Source organism: Phyllobates terribilis, unplaced genomic scaffold, assembly GCF_046119375.1.
Source record: "Phyllobates terribilis strain yellow unplaced genomic scaffold, ASM4611937v1 Scaffold_86__1_contigs__length_6382490, whole genome shotgun sequence".
NCBI classification, from domain to species: domain Eukaryota; kingdom Metazoa; phylum Chordata; class Amphibia; order Anura; family Dendrobatidae; genus Phyllobates; species Phyllobates terribilis.
In genome coordinates, this window is record NW_027362846.1 from 3,707,560 (window position 1) to 3,731,958 (window position 24,399).

General features: G+C 46.3%; 1 protein-coding gene across 1 annotated transcript in view; it reads left to right on the top strand.

Annotated features, from left to right (window-relative positions):
* The first annotated feature begins 816 nt into the window (after positions 1–816).
* Positions 817–24,399, top strand: part of LOC141197758 (uncharacterized) — a 48,073-nt gene continuing 24,490 nt past the window's right edge. Inside the window, exons 1-6 of the mRNA XM_073662847.1 lie at positions 817–872; positions 3,594–3,728; positions 3,856–4,035; positions 4,119–4,242; positions 4,325–4,422; positions 9,995–10,085. Coding sequence (XP_073518948.1) covers positions 3,627–3,728; positions 3,856–4,035; positions 4,119–4,242; positions 4,325–4,422; positions 9,995–10,085 — 595 coding nt within the window. The 5' untranslated portion in view covers positions 817–872; positions 3,594–3,626. The remainder of the gene's footprint in view (positions 873–3,593; positions 3,729–3,855; positions 4,036–4,118; positions 4,243–4,324; positions 4,423–9,994; positions 10,086–24,399) is intronic.

Genomic DNA, 24,399 nt, shown 5'->3' on the forward strand with positions numbered 1-24,399 from the left:
GGACTTAGTCTTCCTTCAACCTTAAAAAACTATGTGTACACCTCATACACACACGGCTCCGCTCCGTACACCTCATACACACGCGGCTCTGCACACCTCGTACACACATGGCTCTGTACACACACGGCTCCGCTCCATACACCTCGTACACACGCGGCTCCGCTCCGTACGCCTCGTACACGCGCGGCTCCGCTCCGTACGCCTCGTACACGCGCGGCTCCGCTCCGTACGCCTCGTACACGTGCGGCTCCGCTCCGTACGCCTCGTACACGCGCGGCTCCGCTCCGTACACCTCGCACACACGCGGCTCCGCTCCGTACACCTCGTACACACGCGGCTCCGCTCCGTACACCTCGCACACACGCGGCTCCGCTCCGTACACCTCGTACACACGCGGCTCCGCTCCGTACACCTCGTACACACGCGGCTCCGCTCCGTACACCTCGTATACACGCGGCTCCGCTCCGTACACCTCGTACACACGCGGCTCCGCTCCGTACACCTCGTACATGAGCGGCTCCGCTCCGTACACCTCGTACACACACGGCTCCGCTCCGTACACCTCGTACATGAGCGGCTCCGCTCCGTACACCTCGTACACACACGGCTCTGCTCCGTACACCTCGTACACACGTGGCTCTGCTCCGTACACCTCGTACACACGCGGCTCTGCTACATCCACACTGTAAACCCCTCCTGACCCCACACATAAACTTCAGCTCATCCAGCACCATGACAACCAGCACAGCAGAGTCCTGCATCCACTGAGGCCCCTGATCATGTGACCCCTGACTCCTCCCCTCCTGTGACCTCATCACAGCTCCTGTGCGCACAGAGCAGCCATATATGTGGTGGCGGCTCTGCAGGTGGAGGTATGTGGAGATCCCCCATTACTGGGCGCAGGGGGCATTAACCCCTTCAGCACGGAGACTCTTTTGGGGTCTCTGTGTGGTGTGAACAGTGAGGTAACAGCTGTGGGCAGAATGCGGCTTTGCTGGTTCCCGTCCACATTAGATCCATTCAGACGACTGCAGGATGAAGGACCGAAGCCCAGCGCCATTATTCCTCTCCTAGCTCCAGCACAGTAATGTAGATACTGGTGATTTCTCTCCATTACTGGATCGAGTATCGGGGGAGTTGTAGTCCGCCCCCCGTATGTCTTGTATCTGTTATACGGCCAGTATACATTTGGGCATTGTCTGCCATACACTGTAGTGCTGTAGCCATGTTTTCTACTGGCATTACTGCGATTGTCCGGCCGCATCTTGTTATCGGTAGTGATGAGGGAACGTGCTCCGATAAGGGGTTAACCGAGCACGCTGGAGCATAACTGAGTATCATCGGAGCTCTCGTATATCATGTTCGAGTCCCTGTGCCTGCATGATTTGCGGCTGTTAAACAGCTTCAACACTTGAGGATTCCCTAACAAACAGGCAATCCCTGCATGTGTTGAGGCTGTCTAACAGCCGCATATCATGCAGGCACAGGGACTCGAACATGATATGCGAGCACTCTGATGATACTCAGTTATACTCGAGCGTGCTCGGTTAACCCCTTATCCAAAGACCATTCGCTGATCACTAGTTCTTGGGTCTTACAGAAGACCCTGCGATGCGATGCTCGGCCCACTGTCCTCAGAAAGTACGGTAGTTCAAGGAGAGTTGTTATAGGACTGAGTGCTTAGATTAATGTCCTCTCCCTCCCCCTAAATATTATAAAGTTGCACCCTTTAGTTCCTTCCATCTGGCAGTAAAGGATGTATTTCACCTTTTTTAAACCTATTAAATAAATAATGAATTTAAAAAAATGATGTGGAGTCCCCCCCCCCTATTTTTGATAACTGGCTAAGGTAAAGCAGACAGCTGGGGGCTGATATTATCCTGCTGGGAAGGTCCATGGATATTGGCCCCTTCCAGCCAAAAAATACCAGTCCGCAGCAGCCTCAGAATTTGCAAATCACATTAGATGCGACAAATTTTGGCACTTTGCCTGCCTCTTCCCAATTGCCCTGGTATGTTGGCAACCGGGGTAATATTTTTTGGCTTTACGTCAGTTGTGTATTCTCAGCTGTTATCAATCCCAAGAGTTAATATTGGAGAAACGTCTATCAGACACCCCCATTACTAACCCAGTAAACTAAAAGAAAAAAACCACACAAATATATTTTTTAGAAAACAACTCCCCGACAGACAACAGAGGAATAAAGTTCAGAGAAGAAGCTTCATAGAAAGACGTTGAAGTTACAGGCGTCATTTAACCCTTTGAGAGAAAGTGATTCCAGGGAGTAAATCCAGAACACGTCTCTGTAGAAGTTTACAGCGTTGTGATTGTGAATCCGATGCGGTCGTCTCTTCTAACACCGACCATCGGAGATCAGAACTTTTATCACCATCTCCGAGAAATGTCTGGCCACGGTGGTCTCCCCAAATGTCTGCTCTTCTTCATTCTTTTTCTTGCAGCAGCCGCAGTGGATTTCATCCTAGATTCATAGAGCCGAATAGAGGACGATGTTCCTTCAGTCTGTTTGTAACTGATCATTGTCCACTTTACCACAAGGGCACTTTACCGAGTAAATCACATCAGAACTGTAGCTGGTAAAAAAAACACCAATTTCCACGGTTGTCCCTTCTAATTGGTGGGAAAACTATCACCTCTAATAATCCTCACACAGTTCTGGAACGACAAACACGGAAAAGTGCCCCTTTATGGAAAGAAAGTCTGTTTAGACACTTTAGCTTAATAGTATCAGCTCTAATCAAATGGTTATATAGCGATTTACCCTGAAGATTCACAAATTGTGGGGTGGTTTTAAAAAATGTTATATTTAGGGTGTTTTTGTGAAGGAATCCTGTATTGCTCTCATAGTACAGTGCCCCTTTCATGGCCCCCACACACAGTATACTGTTCCCCTAGTACCGCCATCCCCCCACACTCTGTATAATGTTCCCCCAGTACCTCCATCCCCAATTGTATTTTTTTGGGGTATTTTTCATGTAATATATGGAAACCTACATGAAAATGCTAAAAAAATTCTATCATATCCAGAGAGAAAAAATACATTGTATATGGAGAATTTGGCATCAAATATCTCTTGTGTTGGTGTTCTTACAAACAAGCTTTTATAAATGTCTCAAATTTCTGTGTGTGAATCAGACCTGAGATCTAACGTGATAGAAGATTACAGTCCGGAATCATATAGACGGCCGGTGGTGATCTAGTGGGTGACAGGACTCTGGCCAAATATGTTTCTAGAGCTGTAGTTGAAGATCAAAATGTCATCCTCATCATGAAGTAGTTATTTGTCATGTGACGTGTAATGAATATCTCCTGCAGTATTGCTAATGCTGATTCCAGTGTCCGTAAATGAGACGAGAATTAGCGTTATGGAAGATGAGTCTATGAGAAACGTGTTCAGCTGCCGACTCCAAGGAAGAAACTGCTTGTTGTCTGTGGCCTAAAATATATAGGTTTTATTACTAGATGTAAAGAAGAAAACAAAATAGTAAATCTCATATATTTCCCTTATTATCTCCAGTGATTGTATTATTACACAGGATTTTTATGAATTTACATCGGCTCATCTTCTCATTCAGGTCTCTACAATATCGGATCCTCTAAATAAGAAAATGTTTCTGCTTCATCCATTAAGCATGGATATGGACAGGGACAAGATGGCGGAGAGGATATTACACCTCACCCTGGAGATCCTCTTTCGTCTTACTGGAGAGGTGAGAGATTCTGATGACGTCACATTACATCATTCTTATCTATGGGAATAAGAGATGGACAGAACTGGAGAGGTGAGGACTCTGGAAATGTCTGTAGTGGTATTTATTAATGTCTCTCCATAACCAGGATTACACAGTAGTGAAGAAGACCTCTAATGAGCACTGTCAGGATCCTGTGTCTGAGGGATGGGGAAGACCCCTGAGCCCAATCACGGGGCCTCCACCTCACCCCCTGATGCATGAGGACATCAATGACCAGAAGATCCTAGAACTCACCTACAAGATGATTGAGCTGCTGACTGGAGAGGTGACACTGCTGGGAATGCTGGGACTTTATACAGTAACGCTGTGAAGGGATCGGGGGGGTAACGGTATCATTGTATGTGTCAGGCTTCTATAAGATGTCAGGATGTCGCTGTCTATTTCTCCATGGAGGAGTGGGAGTATTTAGAAGGACACCAATATCTGTACAGGGACATCAAGATGGAGGTTCCCCAGCCCCTCACATCAACAGGTAATAAGACAGAACTAAATACACATGGCCTATTATCTGTATGTAAAGAATGAATTCAGTCCCTGTATGTGTTTTCCTTCAGATCTATCTAGTGAGAGGACAACACCAGAGAGATGTCCTCATCCTCTTCTTCCACAGGACTGTAAACCTGAAGATCCCGATGTTCCTCAGGATCATCAGGTAGATGGAGAGAATGTATCATGAGATCTCCCCTATGATGTGTAGACGGCTGTGAAGGTCTTGTGCTCAGTCTTGTTTTATCCACCAGTATTATATGTTTTATACTTGTGTAATGAGAATGGTGGAGATGGCAGGATTAGAGCTGATCATAGATGTGAATTCTCCATCTGTCTGTGACTGTTACGGATCCGGGTGTGAAACCTCTGTGCTGTGATACAAGGAGGGACCAGAGCGGCGTAACTAAGTGCCTACCCTGACTGACCCTGGCCACACGGCGGCTTAGTCGACTCCGTGAACCAAGGAGGGACCGGGAAGGTGAACCAGGTGCCACTCTGGGACCGACCTTGTGCGAGAGCAGGCGACTCCCACGGGACTGATGGCCGAAGCCGACAGGCACAGCAGATGAGCACGGCTGGTAGACAGGCAGGTGATGCGGGTAGACAAGCAGGTGGGCAAGGCTGATAGGCAGGCGGGCACTGGAACCTGAGGGCTGAGGAGAGTGTTAGCACACAAACAATAACCTTGCACAGGCACCTCAATTTTGGAGGTGCCTAATATAGGAGCAGTCCTCCGGCCATTGGCCGGGGACTCTTTTTAGGACTGATCGCGCGGCCCCTTTAAGAGGGAAGGAGCTCACGCGCGTGCGCCCAAAGAACAGTGCATGGAGAACTGCGTGTGGTGCACACACCCCATGCAGATGCAGCAGGGGAGCCGGAAGACGCCTGACCGGGACCGCGGTGGTGAGGGGATCGGCGTCTCTGCCTGGCAGGAGGCAGAGACGCCGACGCTACAGTACCCCCTCCTCTACGCCACATCTTCTTTAGGCTCGCAAGAATTTTTTCTAGAAGACAAGGAGCATGAATGTTCTCCCTGGGCTCCCAAGACCTCTCCTCAGGACCAAACCCCTTCCAATCCACAAGAAAGTCTTTCCTCTTACCCTCTTGATGGCCAAAATATTCTCTACCTCAAAGACGTCCTCAGTGGAGACTGGAGCTGGAGTGGTACCTGGATCGTCAGAGAAAGGATTAAGGACAATAGGCTTGTGGAGAGACACATGAAAGGAATTGGGAATCCTTAAGGAGGCAGGGAGTTTCAGCTTGTACGCCACTGGATTTATTTGGTTCAGGATCTAGAAAGAACCGATGAAACCCAGGCCCAACTTGTATGATGGTATCTTGAGATGGACATATTTGGAGGAAAGCCAGACCTTGTCTCCCGGATGAAATAGAGGTGGATCCAGACGTCTCTTATCAGCATGCTTCTTCATCCGTTCGGAGGACTGAAGAAGCGCGGATCAAGTGTCTCAAATTCACTGACGAGAGATTCCGCGGCAGGATTGTCCACTGAAGAAGAGATGGGAAACGGAATTCGGGGGTGTCAACCGTAAACCACAAAAAACGGAGACTTAGCAGCGGACTCGCTCACATGATTGTTATAAGAAAACTCGGCCCAAGGCAGAAGTTCTACCCAATCGCTATGATGAGCGTTGACAAAGTGCCGAAGAAAACTGGTAAGGATCTGATTAATACGTTCCATTGGACTGAGGATGATAGGCTGAAGAAAAGTCCAAAGAGACATCCAGCAGCTTGCACGTGGCTCTCCAGAAGCGAGAAGTGAACTGAACTCCTCTGTCTGAGACCATGTGGAGGGGTAAGCCTTGGAGACGAAAGATGTGACGGATGAAGTCCTTAGCCAGCACCGATGCGGACGGAAGACCAGGCAAAGGAATGAAGTGAGCCATCTTGGAGAACCGGTCAGCGACCACCCATATGACGGTAGAAACGACAGATACCGGAAGATCAGTCATGAAGTCCATAGCAATGTGTTGCCAAGGAGCAGAAGGCACGGGTAGAGGAAGAAGACGACCAGCTGGGAGGTGCCTGGGTATCTTGTTACAGGCACAGGAGGAACAGGCCACGACAAAATCCGCAACATCCTTGTGCAGGGTGGGCCACCAATAATGTCTGGCAATGAGCAGAAGCGTCTTCCTCTGGCCGGCATGACCAGCCAGTTTGGCCGAATGACCCCAGAGTAAGACCCTCTTCCGATCCTGAGCCGCTACAAAGGTCTTACCAGGAGCTAGATGAGACAGGTCAAACGGAGCAACAGTCATTATACTGGAGGGGTCAATAATGTGTAGAGGCTCCTCCTCTCGATCGGTAGACAGAAAAGAGCAGAATAGAGCTTCAGCTTTAATATTCTTGTCTGCCGGGCGGAAATGGAGAGTGAAGCTGAAACGAGCAAAGACCATCTGGCCCGGCCCGGATTTAATCTTTGGGCGGTCTGCAAGTAAGCGAGGTTTTTATGGTGAATGTAGATGACCACCGAGTGCAAGTAGCGCCACTCCTCCAGCGCTAATTTGATGGCCATCAGTTCTCGATTTCCTATGGAGTAATTGAGCTCGGACGAAGAAAAGAGTTTGGAGAAGAAGCCACAGGTCACCATTCGCCCGGACGAGGATTTCTGGGTGAGCACTGCTCCGGCCCCGGAGGAAGTGGCGTCAACCTCCAGGAAGAACTGTTTATTGCAATCTGGACGATGTAGCACAGGAGCGGAGGAGAAGGCTTGATTAAGAGAAACAAAGGCACTTTCCGCCTCGGAAGTCCATTCCCTGGGATTTGCTCCTTTACGGGTGAGAGCAGAGATGGGAGCAGTCCGGGAGGAGAAATAAGGAATGAAGAGGCGGTAATAGTTAGCGAATCCCAGAAACCACTGAATATCCTTAAACCCCTCAGGTCGGGGCCCCTTTAAGACAGCAGACACCTTCTCGGGATCCATCCGCAGTTCGGTCTCAGAGATGATATTCCCCAAAAATGGTAGGGAGGTCTGGTCAAAGAGGCATTTCTCGTACTTAGCATACAGACGATTCTTCCGGAGCCTCAGCAGTACCTGACGAACATCCTTCCGGTGAGAGGGAGGTCAGGGGAGAACACCAAGATATCGTTCAGGCACACCACCATGCGGGAATACAGGAGATCTCGGAAGATGTCATTCACTAACTTTTGGAAGACGGCTGGAGCATTAGAGACCGAAGGGCATCACGCGGTACTCGTAGTGACCATCCCAAGTGTTGAATGCCGTCTTCCACTCGTCTACCTGGCGAATCTGGACCAGATTGTACGCCCCACGAAGATCGAGCTAAGTGAAGATCTTTGCACCTTTTAGACGGTCAAACAGCTCCGAGATGAGAGGCATGGGGTACTTATTTTTGATGGTAATCTTGTTTAGGCCCCTATAGTCCATACATGGACGAAGAGAGCCATCTTTCTTTTTGACGAAGAAGAATCCTGCTCCAGCCGGAGAGGTGGATTTCTGGATAAATCCCCTAGCAATATTCTCTTCTATGTATTCAGACATAGCACGGGTCTCGGCCAGCGACAAGGGGTAGATTCGCCCGCGGGGAGGTGAAGCACCAGGTATTAGGTCGATGGGGCAATCATACGGCCTATGAGGTGGTAGTGTCTCTGCCTCCTTTTTATCAAAGATGTCTGCTTATGACCAGTAGGGTGCCGGCAGACCAGGTAGGTTAGCTTGAGTAGACGGAGGTCAAACAGGACGAATCGGAACCAGACAGGACTTATGACATTCCTGACCCCAATGGAGCACCTCACTCGAGCTCCAATTCAGGACGGCCTCATGTCTCTGTAACCAAGGCAGGCCAAGCAAGAGGGGATAAGAGAGACCGGACAGCATGTAAAAGGAGACCCTCTCCGAATGTAGCATTCCCACCTGAAGAGTTACAGGCTCAGTGACAAACAAGATGGTCTCAGAGAAAAGCTTTCCATCCACAGAGGAAACCGCTAAAGGATCAGCCAGACGTATGGTAGAAATCTGATATCGCTCCACAACGGCCTGTTGAATAAGGTTCCCAGCGGCTCCGGAATCCAGATAGGCAGTCTCGAAGAAGCGGGTCTCATCACTGGTAACTGAAACGGACAGAGTCAAAGGTGGAGAGGAAGAACTTTGGCCTAGGACGACCTCTCCAAGCGGTCCTAGACACTGGAGTTTCCCGGTCTCACCGGACAGGTGCAGATTGGATGCTCTATACTGCCACAGTAGAAGCAACTCCCCTCGGCACGGCTGATCTCCTGCTCAGACTTGACCATGTTAACTTGGTCTATTTGCATAGACTCTGGAGAAGACACCGGAGGGGATGCTGGTTGTGAGACTGGCCTTTGGAAGGTCAGTGCGATGCGCAGGGGCCTCCTCTCACGGGTCTTGTTCTTTAGAACGCTCCTGAAAACGGATGTCGATCCGTGTAGCTAATGACACCAGGTCGTCCAGAGAGGGAGGTATGTCACGACCGGCTAGATCATCCTTGATCCGTCCGGAAAGGCCCTCCCAAAAGGTGGACACCAGAGCCTCATTGTTCCAGGCAAGTTCAGATGCGAGGGTGCGGAAACGCGCGGCATACTGTCCCACAGAGAGACTCCCTTGGCGGAGTCGGAGAAGAGAAGAGGCAGTCGAAGATTTTCGTCCAGGCTCATCGAACACCTTCCAGAAAGCCGCGAGGAAGGCCTGGAGGTCGGACACCAGAGGATCCCCTCTCTCCTACAGAGGGTTAAGCCACGCCAACGCCTCTCCGGTGAGATGAGACATGATGAATGCCACCCTGGCCCGGTCGGAGGTGAACTGGTGTGCCAGGAGTTCAAAGTGCAGCGTGCACTGATTAATGAAGCCATAGGGCAGGGTGACCACCGAAACGTGGAGGAGCAGAAAGCTGGGGTCCTAAGCCGGATGCCACAGCGGCACTAGGTTGAGGTGTCGTCGGAGCGGGTGCCGCTTGGTTGGAGGCGGACACAGTCTGGGTGAACAGCGCATCCAAGTGGGAGTTGACTGTCCGCAGATAGGACAAGATAGTATCCTGTTGGGATCTCTGGTGAGACACCTCTTGGTACAGGTCTGAGAACGAAGGAGCCTGGGAGACACCGGATTCCATGGCCTGTGCAAACTGTTACAGATCTGAGTGGTGGAACCTCTGTGCTGTGACACAAAGAGGGACCAGAGGGGCGTAACTAAGTGCCTACCTGGACCAACCCTGGCCAGACGGCGGCTTAGTCAACTCCGTGAACCAAGGAGGGACCGGGAAGGTGAACCAGGTGCAACTCTGGGACCGACCTTGTGTGTGATTAGGCGACTCCCATGGGACTGATGGCCGAAGCCGACAGGCACAGCAGATGAGCACGGCTTGTAGAAAGGCAGGTGATGCAGGTAGACAAACAGACGGGCACAGCAGATACACAGGCAGGCGAGCACAGCTGATAGACAGGCTGGCGGGCACTGGAACCTGAGGGCTGAGGAGAGTGTTAGCACGCAAACAACAACCTTGCATCGGCAACTTCATTTTCGAGGAGGTGCGTAATATAGGAGCAGTCATCCGGGCCATTGGCTGGGGACTCTTTAGGACAGCAAGAACAGTGTCCGGGGAACTGCGCGTGCTGCGCACACCCCGGGCAGATGCAGCAGGGGAGCCGGAAGACGCCGGGACAGCGGCTGTGAGGGGATCGGTGTCTCTGCCCGGCAGGAGGCAAAGACGCCGACGCTACAGTGACTTTTACAATATTTGTTTCAGGGTGAAGATCTGACCCATATTAATACCACAGAGACATATGTGAGGGGAGATGAGAAGTGTAAAGAGGAGATTCCTACATATGACTACCCAGGTGAGTAGTAACCACTAAATACAGAGAAGTCACAGATTTTTCTCAGATAATAGTGTAGAAAACCGCAACACTGGTGGAATAGGTGCGCAAGTAGGGTCCAAAGCCATTCAAAAAGCAAATGAAACTTGACAGGCATAATTTTAAAGTATTTAATTGCAGTCCAACACAGGTACAATTGTTTTGGTCCTCAAGACCTTCATCAGTGTGTGCTGCAGCATAAAGAAATAAAAGTAAAAACTACATATATCAGACAAAAGCATAAAAAGTACTAGAAACAAACTGTCATAAGGTATTTCTGAAATTCATAATTATCTGAAAATCAAAAACATTGCAATAGAGTGCACATAATGGCTGTATAATAAGTGTGACCTACCAGACTGCTAGGAATATAGTTAAAGGTGAAAGCAGGAAGTACACAGTGTCTCAGTGGATAGACAGGATCTAGGGAGACAAACAGCCATAAGAACACCAGCCTCATAATGATTATCCAATAGGTACCAGCAGATATACAGTGGGTACGGAAAGTATTCAGACCCCTTTAAATTTTTCACTCTTTGTTTCATTGCAGCCATTTGGTAAATTCTAAAAAGTTCATTTTTTCTCATTAAAGTCCACTCTGCACCCCATCTTGACTGAAAAAAAACAGAAATGTAAAATTTTTTGCAAATTTATTAAAAAAGAAAAACTGAAATATCACACGGGCATAAGTATTCAGACCCTTTGCTCAGTATTGAGTAGATGCCCCCTTTTGAGCTAGTACAGCCATGAGTCTTCTTGGGAATGATGCAACAAGTTTTTCACAGCTGGATTTGGGGATCCTCTGCCATTCTTCCTTGCAGATCCTCTCCAGTTCCGTCAGGTTGGAGGGTGAACGTTGGTGGACAGCCATTTTCAGGTTTCTCCATAGATGCTCAATTGGGTTTAGGTCAGGGCTCTGGCTGGGCCAGTCAAGAATGGTCACAGAGTTGTTCTGAAGCCACTCCTTTGTTATTTTAGCTGTGTGCTTAGGGTCATTGTCTTGTTGGAAGGTGAACCTTTGGCCAAACCTGAGGTGCAGAGCACTCTGGAAGAGGTTTTCATCCAGGATATGTCTGTACTTGGCCGCATTCATGTTTCCTTCAATTGCAACCAGTCGTCCTGTGCCTGCAGCTGAAAAACACCCCCACAGCAAGATGCTGCCACCACCATATTGCACTGTTGGGATTGTATTGGGCAGGTGATGAGCAGTGCCTGGTTTTCTCCACACATACCGCTTAGAATTATCACCAAAAAATTCTATCTTTGTCTCATCAGACCAGAGAATCTTATTTCTCATAGTCATAGGTTTTGAGCAAACTCTATGCGGGCTTTCATATGTCTTGCACTGAGGAGAGGCTTCCGTCGGGCCACTCTGCCATAATGGCCCGACTGGTGGAGGGCTGCAGTGATAGTTGACTTTGTGGCACTTTCTCCCATCTCCCCACTGCATCTCTGGAGCTCAGCCACAGTGATCTTGGGGTTCTTCTTTACCTCTCTCACCAAGGCTCTTCTCCCACGATTGCTCAGTTTGGCTGGACGGCCAGGTCTAGGGAGACTTCTGGTGGTCCCAAACATCTTCCATTTAAGGTTCCTAAGAGCACAGTGGCCTCCATAATCCTTGAGTAATGCAGAAATTCTTTTATAACCTTGGCCAGATCTGTGCCTTGCCACAATTCTGTCTCTGAGCTCCTTGGGCAGTTCCTTTGAGCTCATGATTCTCATTTGGTCTGACATGCACTGTGAGCTTTGAGGTCTTATATAGACAGGTGTGCGCCTTTCCAAATCAAGCCCTATCAGTTTAATTAAATACAGCTGGACTCCAATGAAGGAGTAGAACCATCTCAAGCAGGATCACAAGGAAATGGACAGCATGTGACTTAAATATGAGTGTCTGAGCAAAGGGTCTCAATACTTATGACCGTGTATTTCAGATTTTCTTTTTTAATTTGCAAAAAATTCTACATTTGTTTTTTTTCAGTCAAGATGGGGTGCAGAGTGTACTTTAATGAGAAAAAAATGAACTTTTTAGAATTTACCAAATGGCTGCAATGAAACAAAAAGTGAAAAATTTAAAGGGGTCTGAATACTTTCCGTACCCACTGTATGTAGAAACATACCCAGTAGTGAGAGCAGGAAGTATGACAGGTGTGGAATGTGGTATTCCCCGCTGGTTCCTAAGGTCGCCATGTCAAGGGAGGAGAAAGCCTAGTATATGTGGTCAGAGGGCAGGACCTAATGTCCCAGGAGACCAGTCAGGGTGAACCGCTAGTGTAACGTTCCTGGAAGTGGACTGAAGCGATAGGAGGCGGTGTCTGGATAGCAGTGACGTCACCGGAAATGACGACATGTCGAGCGCCGCTAACGATTGCCTGAAGGCTTAGGAGGAGGCGTGGCTGGAGAAACTGAGGGCGAACGTGCGTTCCACGGTGCAGGATGTGCATGTCAGAGGCTGTGTCATGCGTTGCAACAGCAACGGTGTTCTGAGTGGGTGGAGTGCGTTCCAGAACAGGGGAGTTTGCATTTCACTATGTGATGAGGGATGGAGGTCGTGCAGGACAAAAAAATAATAAGCCTGGAAATGTGACAGGAGGTGAACATGTGTAAGTGGATCAGCCTGTGGGTAGTGGAGGATGATGATCAGTGATTAAAATAAGGAGAAGCCGTTCTGCAACATAAAGAATGCAAAATAAATACCATGATAATGAAAGAAAATCCCTTAAATGACATGCAAATACTGTATCTCAAAACACATATAAGTACACTCCAACAGTGAAAAACTCAAGGCTGAGAACAATGTGGTACAACTTATGCAGTTCTCTCTAAAATTATCACAGGAATGATAATAAAACATAATCCCTATTGAGCCCCCTGGGGGTAAGGGTTTGATGTTCATGGATCCAAAAGGCCTCCCTTACTTCAGTAGGCGTACACGTTCACCTCCTCGTGTAGGGGAAGCACCTGTTCAATGACCTGGAACTTGAGTTGAGATATGTTATGGCCTAATGTAACGAAATGTTGTAGCAAGAGTAGTAGTAGATTCTTACATCTAATTGTGGACTTATGCTTGTGGTTGTGTCGTCTCACCAATGTATGCCAGACCACAAGGGCATTTAATGAGGTATACTATGAAGTTGGTGTAACAGGTAAAATACCCTGTGACCGGGTATTGTTTACCGGTATGGGGATGGTAAATGGTGTTCCCATGTAGGACGTTGTTGCATTGGTGGCACTGCAAGCAGTGGAAGGTTCCCCTTAGGAATTTGTAAAAAACGTTGTTTGACCCCTGTATGTTTGGGGCCCTCGTCGACATGAATCCTTGAGATTGGGTACCCGATTGAAACACGGAAAAAATGATTATTGGAACTCTGGGATGTGGGGATAAGCAGATTGTAGGATGTGCCAATGTTTCCGGATGGTTTTGTGCAAAATGTATGCAAACGGATGGTAATTGTAACATAGTAACATAGTTTTTAAGGTTGAAGGAAGACTAAGTCCATCTAGTTCAACCCATAGCCTAACATGTTGATCCAGAGGAAGGCAAAAAAAAACCATGTGGCAAACACTACGCTCCACATTGGGGAAAAAAATTCCTTCCCGACTCCATACGACAATCAGACTAGTTCCCTGGATCAACGCCCTATCAAGGAATCTAGTATTTATAACCTGTAATATTATACTTTTCAAGAAAGGCATCCATGCCCTTCTTAAATGTTATTAGTGAATCACTCATTGCAACATCATGCGGCAGAGAGCTCCATAGTCTCACTGCTCTTACAGTAAAGAATCCCCGTCTGTGATTATGATTAAACCTTCTTTCCTCCAGTCGTAGAAGATGCCCCCTTGTCCCCGTCTCAGGCCTCAGAGTAAAAAGATCAGTAGAAAGGTCTTTGTACTGTCCCCTCATATACTTGTATATAGTAATAAGATCACCCCTAAGCCTTCTTTTTTCCACAGTAAATAACCCCAAGTGTAATAACCTGTCTTGGTATTGCAGACCCCCCAGTCCCCTAATAACCTTGGTCGCTCTTCTCTGCTCTAGTTCAGCTATGTCTTTCTTATACACCGGAGACCAGAACTGTACACAGTATTCTAAGTGTGGTCGCACTAATGACTTGTATAGAGGTAAAATTATCTTCTCCTCATGAGCATCTATGCTTCTTTTAATGCATCCCATTATTTTATTTGCCTTTGCAGCAGCTGCCTGACACTGGCCACTAAACGTGAGCTTGTCGTCCACCAATACACCCAGGTCTTTTTCAGTTACAGTTTTGCCCAGTGTTTTACAATTAAGCATATAATTATACATTTTATTTCCTCTGCCCAAGTGCATTACCTTACATTTATCCCTATTAAAGCTCATTTGCCATTTATCAGCCCAAGCTTCTAGTTTACATAGATCCTCCTGTAATATAAAATTGTCCTCCTCTGTATTGATTACCCTGCAGAGTTTAGTGTCATCTGCAAATATTGAAATATTACTCTGTATGCCCCCTACAAGGTCATTAATAAATATGTTAAAAAGAAGGGGGCCCAATACTGACCCCTGTGGTACCCCGCTGTTAACTGAGACCCAGTCTCAGTGTGTTCCATTAATAACCACCCTTTGTTTCCTATCACTGAGCCAATTCTTAACCCACATACATATATTTTCCCCTATCCCCATTGTTCTCATTTTATGTATCAACCTTTTGTGTGGAACCATATCAAAAGCTTTTGAAAAGTCCATATACACAACATCCACTGCATTTCCTTGGTCCAGTCCGGAACTTGCCTCCTCATAAAAACTGATCAGATTAGTTTGACAGGAACGGTCCCTCGTAAACCCATGTTGATATTGGGTCGTGAGGTTATTCTTCTTGAGATACTCTATTATAGCATCTCTTAGGAAACCCTCCAGGATTTTACCCACAGTAGAGGTTAAGCTTACCGGCCTATAATTTACAAGTTCAGTTTTTGTCCCTTTTTTGAATATTGGCACCACATTTGCTATACGCCAGTCCTGTGGTACAGACCCTGTTATTATGGAATCTTTAAAGATTAAAAATAATGGTCTATCTATGACGTTACTTAATTCCTGCAGTACTCGCGGGTGTATCCCATCCGGGCCCGGGGATTTGTCAACTTTAGTGATTTTTAGACACCGCCGTACTTCCTGCTGGGTTAAGCAAGTGACATTTAATGGAGAATTTTTGTTGTCACTAATCATGTTTTCTGTCATGCGATTTTCTTGTGTAAATACGGTTGAAAAAAAATCATTTAGCATATTGGCTTTTTCCTCATCCTCATCCACCATTTCACCCAGACTATTTTTAATGGGGCCAACACTATCATTTTTTAGTTTTTTACTATTTATGTAGTTAAAGAATATTTTGGGGTTATTTTACTTTCTCTGGCAATGATTCTCTCTGCCTCAATCTTTGCTGCCTTGATTTGTTTTTTACAGAATTTATTTAATTTTCTATATTTATTTAATGCCCCATCACTACCTACTTGCTTTAGTTCTCTAAATGCTTTCTTTTTGTCACTTATTGCGCCCCTTACAGCTCTATTTAGCCATAGTGGTTTCCTCCTATTTCTAGCATGTTTATTCCCAGAGGGTATATATTGTGCACAGGTCCTACTCAGGATGTTAATAAATGTCTCCCATTTGCTTTGTGTAGCTTTATGTCTCAGGATATCGTCCCAGTTTATTGCACTAAGATCATCTCTTAACCGTTGGAAATTTGCCTTCCTGAAGTTTAGTGTCCTTGTAACCCCTCTACTACACATCTTATTAAAGGTTACATGAAAACGTATTATTTTGTGATCACTATTACCCAAGTGACACCCAACTCGTATATTTGATATGCGGTCTGGCCTATTGGTTAATATTAGGTCTAGCAGTGCCCTCCTTCTTGTTGGGTCCTGAACCAGTTGTGAAAGGTAATTGTCTCTCATAGTTGTCAAAAACCTATTACCTTTGCTTGAACTACAGGTTTCTGTCCCCCAATGTATTTCAGGGTAGTTGAAGTCTCCCATAATAATGACTTCTCCTTGAGTCGCTGCTTCATCTATTTGCTTTACGAGGATATTCTCCGCTACTTCCATTATTTTTGGAGACTTATAACAAACCCCTATCAGTAATTTATAATTTTTTCCCCCTCCCCTTATCTTCACCCACAGGGACTCTACATTTTCATTAGATTCACATATATCCTCCCACAAGATGGGATTTAAGGATGATTTTACATATAAACACCCCCCCCCCCCTCGATTGTTTGTACGGTCATTTCTGAACAGACTATAGCCCTGTAAATTGACTGCCCAGTCATGGCTCTCGTCCAGCCACGTCTCAGATATCCCCACCATGTCATAATTATTTTCCAACAAAATTAATTCTAATTCCTCCATTTTGTTGTTGAGGCTTCTGGCATTAGTGTACATGCATTTTATGTATCTCTCTATACCTCTATTCCTTCTGTGGACAAACAGAATCCGGTTCATGGATTGAAGAAGGGTGTGGGCTGAAGGTGTGTTATGTTGGTGTAGAATTTCAGGGGGGATAGCCCCTTTCCTCAAATTTGTGGCACATTTCTGGTAGCCTCTGTGAGTGTAATTGATCATTGCTCACTATCCTATTTACCCGCTGGAGCTGGGATTTTGAATTGACCGTTTCATTTGTAAAGAGTGATTACTCGAAAAGTGTAAGTGACCGTTTCGATCGGTAGGTTTTGTGTATGTCAGTGATTAGTAATCCTTGTTAGTCCTTGAGGAACATGGTATCCAGGAAACTGATTTGATGAGATCTGTGAGTCATGGTAAAGCCCAGGTCTGTCAAGGAGGAGTTCAAAAGGTCATAGAACTCATTTAGAGATTCCTGTGGACACCCCCCCACCCCCCCATATGCAAAAAATGTCATCGATGTAATGTTTCCATGCGATGGAGTGAGTATGGAAGAATAGATTGGAGTAAACTATTTGGGCTTCGAAGGTGGCCATATAACAGTTTGCATAAGGGGGGGCCATGTCAGAGCCCATTGCTGTCCCTTTAGTCTGTAGGAAGTAAGTATCTTGGAACAAGAAATAATTTTTGTTAAGAACTAAGGTCAGGAGTTCAATGCAAAGTTCAATGATCTGTCTGTGACTCAAGCAACAGACTGTGTACAGCACGTATACCTTCAGAGTGTGGAATGCACGTATAGAGTCTGTTGATATAAAAAGAAACCAAGATGCATTTAGTGGGGGACACATTTTAGGTCCGTGATAAAAATGAGAAAAGCTCCTGTATCTAGTAAAAAGGAGGGACTTTTTTTTTAATTAAAGGTGTCAATATTTTGTCTATGAAAATTGCTAAAGGTGAAAGAAGCAAATCTGTTGAGGTTACTATAGGACGACCACGAGGATGGTCAAGGCTTTTGTGAATTTTGAGGAGTACATAAAAGGCAAGTGTGATGGAATGTTGCTTAGTGAGAAAATCATGTGCCTTACTATCAATCACTCCTCTGGAGAGAAAATGTTCCATCACAGATGTTATTGCAGTCCTGACTTGATGTGTTGAGTCATGGGGTAGTCCTTGGTATGTGGAGTTATCGTTAAGTTGTCTATTGACTTCCAGGAGATAATCCTCTTTATACATCACTACTATGGCGCCCCCTTTGTCTGCCGGTTTGATGATAAGATTGCTCTCTTCCTGAAGGCTTCTGAGGACCTGACTGTTAAGGGGAGAAATATTGGACTGGTAATGAAGCAGCCCTTTATCTACCTTGGAACTTTAGTCCTGAAAGGCACTATCCACAAAACCAATGAAGGTCTCGAGCGCGTATAAGCCATGTGGAGGACTGTATGAACTTTTGGGGCGTAGGCAGAGACTGGCAGCCGTGATGAAGGTATTAATATCAGAGAGGGTAGAGGGAATAGAAAAGGTATTGCCTACTGTGTCCTAAGGCGTAGTGAGAGATAAAAACATTGTAACTCCATATCAAGATTTAATATGTTGTACTTGTTAGTGACAAAAAATAACCCCATTTGTAGTACAGGAAGTTGTGCAATACTCAAAGTCCTAGAGGAGATATTTACCACCAACTGTGCTGTGCCTGGGAGCAGATAACTCGGATGAAGTCCATGTTTCCGCTTGTGTTGGCCACCTCTTCTGGTCTTCTGCATCGGTAATATCTTTTTCTTTGACCTAAATAATGAGCAGAAGTGATAAAAAGGTCCCTCCTGTCCGTGTCCGAACTGGAGGTAGAAGAATCTGTAGTGGATTTGGCAAATCTGGGAGCATAATTTCTTGAGGTGTATCTGTTTTGCCATCTATAGACCCATTCTTGCTCATAATCTTCGGTATCTCTCGCAAACTTATTCCTTTTCTTGCTCTCCTTATCTCTTTGACACTGGTCGATGCTCGTCTTGATTTTGTTTTGTAGAGTGCTGAGTTTTGTTGTAGAGATAGTAGCAGCAAGTTGAGTCTCAATATTTTTTACCTGTTCCTTGATAGATAGAATAGCCTTCTGTAAGTAGTCAACTGTTAGGGTCATAAGATTGAAAGAGCATTTATTAAGTATATGTTCAAATTTCAAACAGTACTCAGACTAATCGCTATACAGGGTTGGACGAATCAATCCCATTGGGATCCTTTATACTCTCAAGTATTCCGTCAATGTGGCACAATGCAACTCGATGCTGGGGAGGTGGCTAAATTCTCGCTTCAAGTTCCATCCTCGCATCTCCAACGGGGGGACTTTTAAGAAATCACATGATAGGTTAGATTGTGCAATGATATTGGAGAACGTAGAAGAGGACATGACACTTCAGCATGCTTACGTCCTGGAGTAGATAATAGTGTAGAAAACCGCAGCACTGGTGGAATAGGGTCCAAAACCTTTGAAAAGGCAAATGAAACTTGGCACTCAAACAGGCATAATTTTAAAGTATTTAACTAGTCCAACACAGGTACAAACGTTTTGGTCCTTAAGACCTTCATCAGTGTGTACTGCAGCTTAAACACATAAAAATAAAAACTACATATATCAGACAAAAGCATAAAAAGTACTAGAAACAAACTGTCATAAGGTATTTCTGAAATTCATAATCATCTGAAAATCCAAAACATTACAATAGAGTGCACATAATAGCTATTGTGAGGCAGTGACTGGGATCGTATACGAGGGACGGTATATATCCCCCAGAATATGTGCAGAGACCTATTAAACCATTGGAGTGCATTGCCGTCACAGACACAGCTGTGGCTGCAATGCAGGAATGAAGTTGAGCATTGACCTGGTCAGGCTATCTGGCTAAGGCAGATTAAGTAAAATCCGGCAGGGCCTTCATTTCTTAGAGGAGGCTACAGGAAGGCAGTAGGGCGGCCTCCTCACTCCAACCCGGGTTTTCCAGTGGCTCTTGCCACAGGTCCTTTAAAAACCCTACATTAAGGATTAGTGTTGTTCAGTGTTGGAACCTGCTAGGAGCATAGCAGGAAAGCTTGGTGGACCTGTGAGTAGCTGAACCCATGCCTGGGAAGGCTCTGCACCCGTCAGGCTCTGAGCCCGTTGTTATGGACTTGTGTTAACCCGGCTGCGAACTGGAGGACTTTTCTGTTTACCCGTGAGTCTGCTGAATAAAAGCTGCTTATGTTGGACTTTCTTGGGTCACTGCCTCAGTTACTGCACTGTGTGAACACCGCCGCCTTACACTGTATAATAAGTATCTCAACTCAAGTTCCAGGTCATTGAACTGGTGCTTCCCCCTACACGCGGAGGTGACCTTGTATGCCTACTGAAGATAAGGGAGGCCTTTTGGATCCATGAACTTCAAACTCTTACCCCCAGGGGGCTCAATATGGATTATGATTTATTGTCATTCCTGTGATGGGAGAACTGCATAGGATGTACCACATTGTTCTTGTTAACCTTGAGTTTTTCACTGTTGGAGTGTACATATATGTGTTTTGAGATACAGTATTTGCATGTCATTTAAGGGAGATTAATTTTCTTTCATTATCATGGTATTTATTTTGTATTCTTTATGTTGCAGAACGGCTTCTCCTTATTTTAATCACTGATCATCATCCTCCACGGCCCACAGGCTGATCCACTTACACATGTTCACCTCCTGTCATATTTCCAGGCTTATTATTCTTTTGTCCTATAGTCCTGCACGGCGTCCATCCCTCATCACACAGTGAAACGCAAACTCCCCTGTTCTGGAACGCACTCCACCCACTCAGAACACAGTCTTCCTGCTGTTGGAATGCATTACGCAGCCAAATCCGATGATACATTATATACGATTGTACACTACTGTCTGAGCACCTGGCAGGTTAAGAAAGGAAGATGCGCCATTTAGTTATTGGAATGCAGATTTTGTTGGAGTAGTTTGCAGACACAATGTATTGGGGCACTGTTCATGGTCACCTGGCAGCTCAAAAGATGGTGACCACAAACAAACTTGGTGCTATATACCCCATTTTCCAGATCCCAGGGATTGCCTTGCTCATCACCCTTTAACCTCTTCACGACATTGGACTTATCCATACATCCAGGTCGGTAAGATCTTACCGACCTTGGATGTATAGATATGCCCATGCGATTTTGCGTGCACAGGAGCTGTGCCGCACGATTGCTGCCGGGTGTCATAGTAACATAGTTTTTAAGGTTGAAGGAAGACTAAGTCCATCTAGTTCAACCCATAGCCTAACATGCTGATCCAGAGGAAGGCAAAAAAAAAAACATGTGGCAAACACTAAGCTCCACATTGGGGAAAAAAATTCCTCCCCGACTCCATACGACAATCAGACTAGTTCCCTGAATCAACGCCCTATCAAGGAATCTAGTATATATAACCTGTAATATTATACTTTTCAAGAAAGGAATCCATGCCCTTCTTAAATTTTAACAGTGAATCACTCATTACAGCATCATGCGGCAGAGAGTTCCATAGTCTCACTGCTCTTACAGTAAAGAATCCCCGTCTGTGATTATGATTAAACCTTCTTTCCTCCAGACGTAGAAGATGCCCCCTTGTCCCCGTCTCAGGCCTCAGAGTAAAAAGATCAGTAGAAAGGTCTTTGTACTGTCCCCTCATATACTTGTACATAGTAATAAGATCACCCCCTAAGCCTTCTTTTTACCACAGTAAATAACCCCAAGTGTAATAACCTGTCTTGGTATTGCAGACCCCCCAGTCCTCTAATAAGCTTTGTCGCTCTTCTCTTCACCCTCTCTGGTTCAGCTATGTCTTTCTTATACACCGGAGACCAGAACTGTACACAGTATTCTAAGTGTGGTCGCACTAATGACTTGTATAGAGGTAAAATTATCTTCTCCTCATGAGCATCTATGCCTCTTTTAATGCATCCCATTATTTTATTTGCCTTTGCAGCAGCAGCCTGACACTGGTCACCAAACGTGAGCTTGTCGTCCACCAATACACCCAGGTCTTTTTCAGTGACAGTTTTGCCCAGTGTTTTACAATTAAGCATATAATTATACATTTTATTTCCTCTGCCCAAGTGCATTACCTTACATTTATCCCCATTAAAGTTCATTTGCCATTTATCATCTCAAGCTTCTAGTTTACATAGATCCTCCTGTAATTTAAAATTGTCCTCCTCTGTATTGATTACCCTGCATAGTTTAGTGTCATCTGCAAATATTGAAATACTACTCTGTATGCCCCCTACAAGGTCATTAATAAATATGTTAAAAAGAAGGGGGCCCAATACTGACCCCTGTGGTACCCCACTGTTAACTGAGACCCAGTCTCAGTGTGTTCCATTAATAACCACCCTTTGTTTCTTATCACTGAGCCAATTCTTAACCCACATACATATATTTTCCCCTATCCCCATTGTTCTCATTTTATGTATCAACCTTTTGTGTGGAACCGTATCAAAAGCTTTTGAAAAGTCCATATACACAACATCCACTACATTTCCTTGGTCCAGTCCAGAACTTGCCTCCTCATAAAAGCTGATCAGATTAGTTTGACAGGAACGGTCCCTCGTAAACCCATGTTGATATTGGGTCATGAGGTTATTCTTCTTCAGATACTCTAGTATAGCATCTCTTAGGAAACCCTCCAGGATTTTACTCACAGTAGAGGTTAAGCTTACTGGCCTATAATTTCCAAGTTTGGTTTTTGTCCCCTTTTTGAATATTGGCACCACATTTCCTTCCTATACGCCAGTCCTATGGTACAAACCCTGTTATTATGGAATCTTTAAGGATTAAAAACAATGGTCGATCTATGACGTTACTTAATTCCTGCAGTACTCGCGGGTGTATCCCATCCGGGCCCGGGGATTTGTCAACTTTAGTGATTTTTAGACACCGCCATCAGGGGCGCACATAGGAATCATGGGGCCCCATAGCAGAAGTTCTAATTGGGGCCCCCCCCCCCCAAAAAAAAAAGTAAATAATTGTCGGGGTCACAGAAGAGCAGATCTCACAACTTTGCAGCCTTTACATAGTAATTTTCCTCCTGCTGAAGTCCTAGATTCCTTTTTCATTGCCCCATAAAGTGTGATGCCAACAATGCCAACAAAAGTGTCCCCAAACACAGTATGATACCCCCATGGTGAATTCCTCCACATTCACAGTATAATGACCCTATTGTACCCCACCTCAACTCCCAAGGCAAATTATGGTGACCCCAACACAGTATGATCCCCCAACTGTGACCCCCACACAGCCCTCCATGCAGTATAATGGGCCTACATACAATATAATGGCCCCACACCTCTCCACACTCCAGAGAGTATAATGCACTCGCCATGGTCCTCCATACATTATAAGGCACTCGCCATGGTCCTTCACACAGTATAATGCACTCGCCATGATCCTCCATACAGTATAATGCACTCACCATGGTCCTCCACATAGTATAAGACACTCACCATGGTCCTCCACACAGTATAATGCACTCGCCATGGTCCTCCACACAGTATAAGACACTCGCCATGGTCCTCCACACAGTATAATGCACTCGCCATGGTCCTCCACGCGGTATAATGTGTAATGCACACGCCCGGACTGACTGGCGTGTGCGTGTTTATGTAGTGATTCCACTGTGCCATGAACCGGAGAGTGCCTGGAGGGGCATAACTAAGTATCTGCCCGATCCGACCAAGGTCGCACAACGGCATACGACGCCAGTACACCAGGGAGGAACCGAGCAGAGGAACCAGGGTCTACTCCAGGTCAGACTCCGGACACGGCTGTTGACCCACACCGGGGAATACAGGAACAGGCAGACTAGGGCGCAGGCTGGGTAGGGTCCAGTACAGACTGGGAGACAAATTTGAAACCGCAGACGCGGTGGACAGAGCTGAGCAAAGCGAAAACCGCAGACGCGGTGGACAGAGCTGAGCAAAGCGAAAACCGCAGACGCGGTGGACAGAGCTGAGCAAAGCGAAAACCGCAGACGCGGTGGACAGAGCTGAGCAAAGCGAAAACCGCAGACGCGGTGGACAGAGCTGAGCAAAGCGAAAACCGCAGACGCGGTGGACAGAGCTGAGCAAAGCGAAAACCGCAGACGCGGTGGACAGAGCTGAGCAAAGCGAAAACCGCAGACGCGGTGGACAGAGCTGAGCAAAGCGAAAACCGCAGACGCGGTGGACAGAGCTGAGCAAAGCGAAAACCGCAGACGCGGTGGACAGAGCTGAGCAAAGCGAAAACCGCAGACGCGGTGGGGACAGGGCTCTGTACACACGGAACAGACTAGAAGGGAAAGGCAGAACCAGATACCCACAGGGTACTTGCAGAGAAGTAGCGAGTGGACCACAAACTCACAAACGGAAGTACAGTGACAACGAGCAGGAGTTAGGTATGAGTTCAGACTGCAGAAAAAAGGGAAAGTACGAACATAGAGAAAAACAAAACAGGCTAGGAGAGTATTCAGACAAGAACAGACACAGCAGCAAGATACAGGAGCGGGTCTAGGTATGCGGTCCCTAGAAGGCGGAACGAACAGGCAGGAGCGAGTTCACACAGGCCTGGAAATACAGCCTCCAGGATAGGCAGAAGACAACAAGCTAGAAGATAATACAGACAGGACACAGTTCAGACACGGGAACTGATACCGAAGGCAGGAAACATAAACGGGACCTGGCATATCAGTGACCAAAGGCCAACTGATAGAGCACAATGCTCAGGCAGGGATTCATTGGAGCAGCTGGGTTAAATACCAGATGGCAGACAGCAATAGGCTGAGGACACACAAGGGGTGTGCCTGCAGCAGGTACAAAAAGCAGGAAGTGATCGGGCGCCGCCCTTAAGCAGCAGACACAGAGGCAAACAGCATGGAGGGAAGCCAGGCTA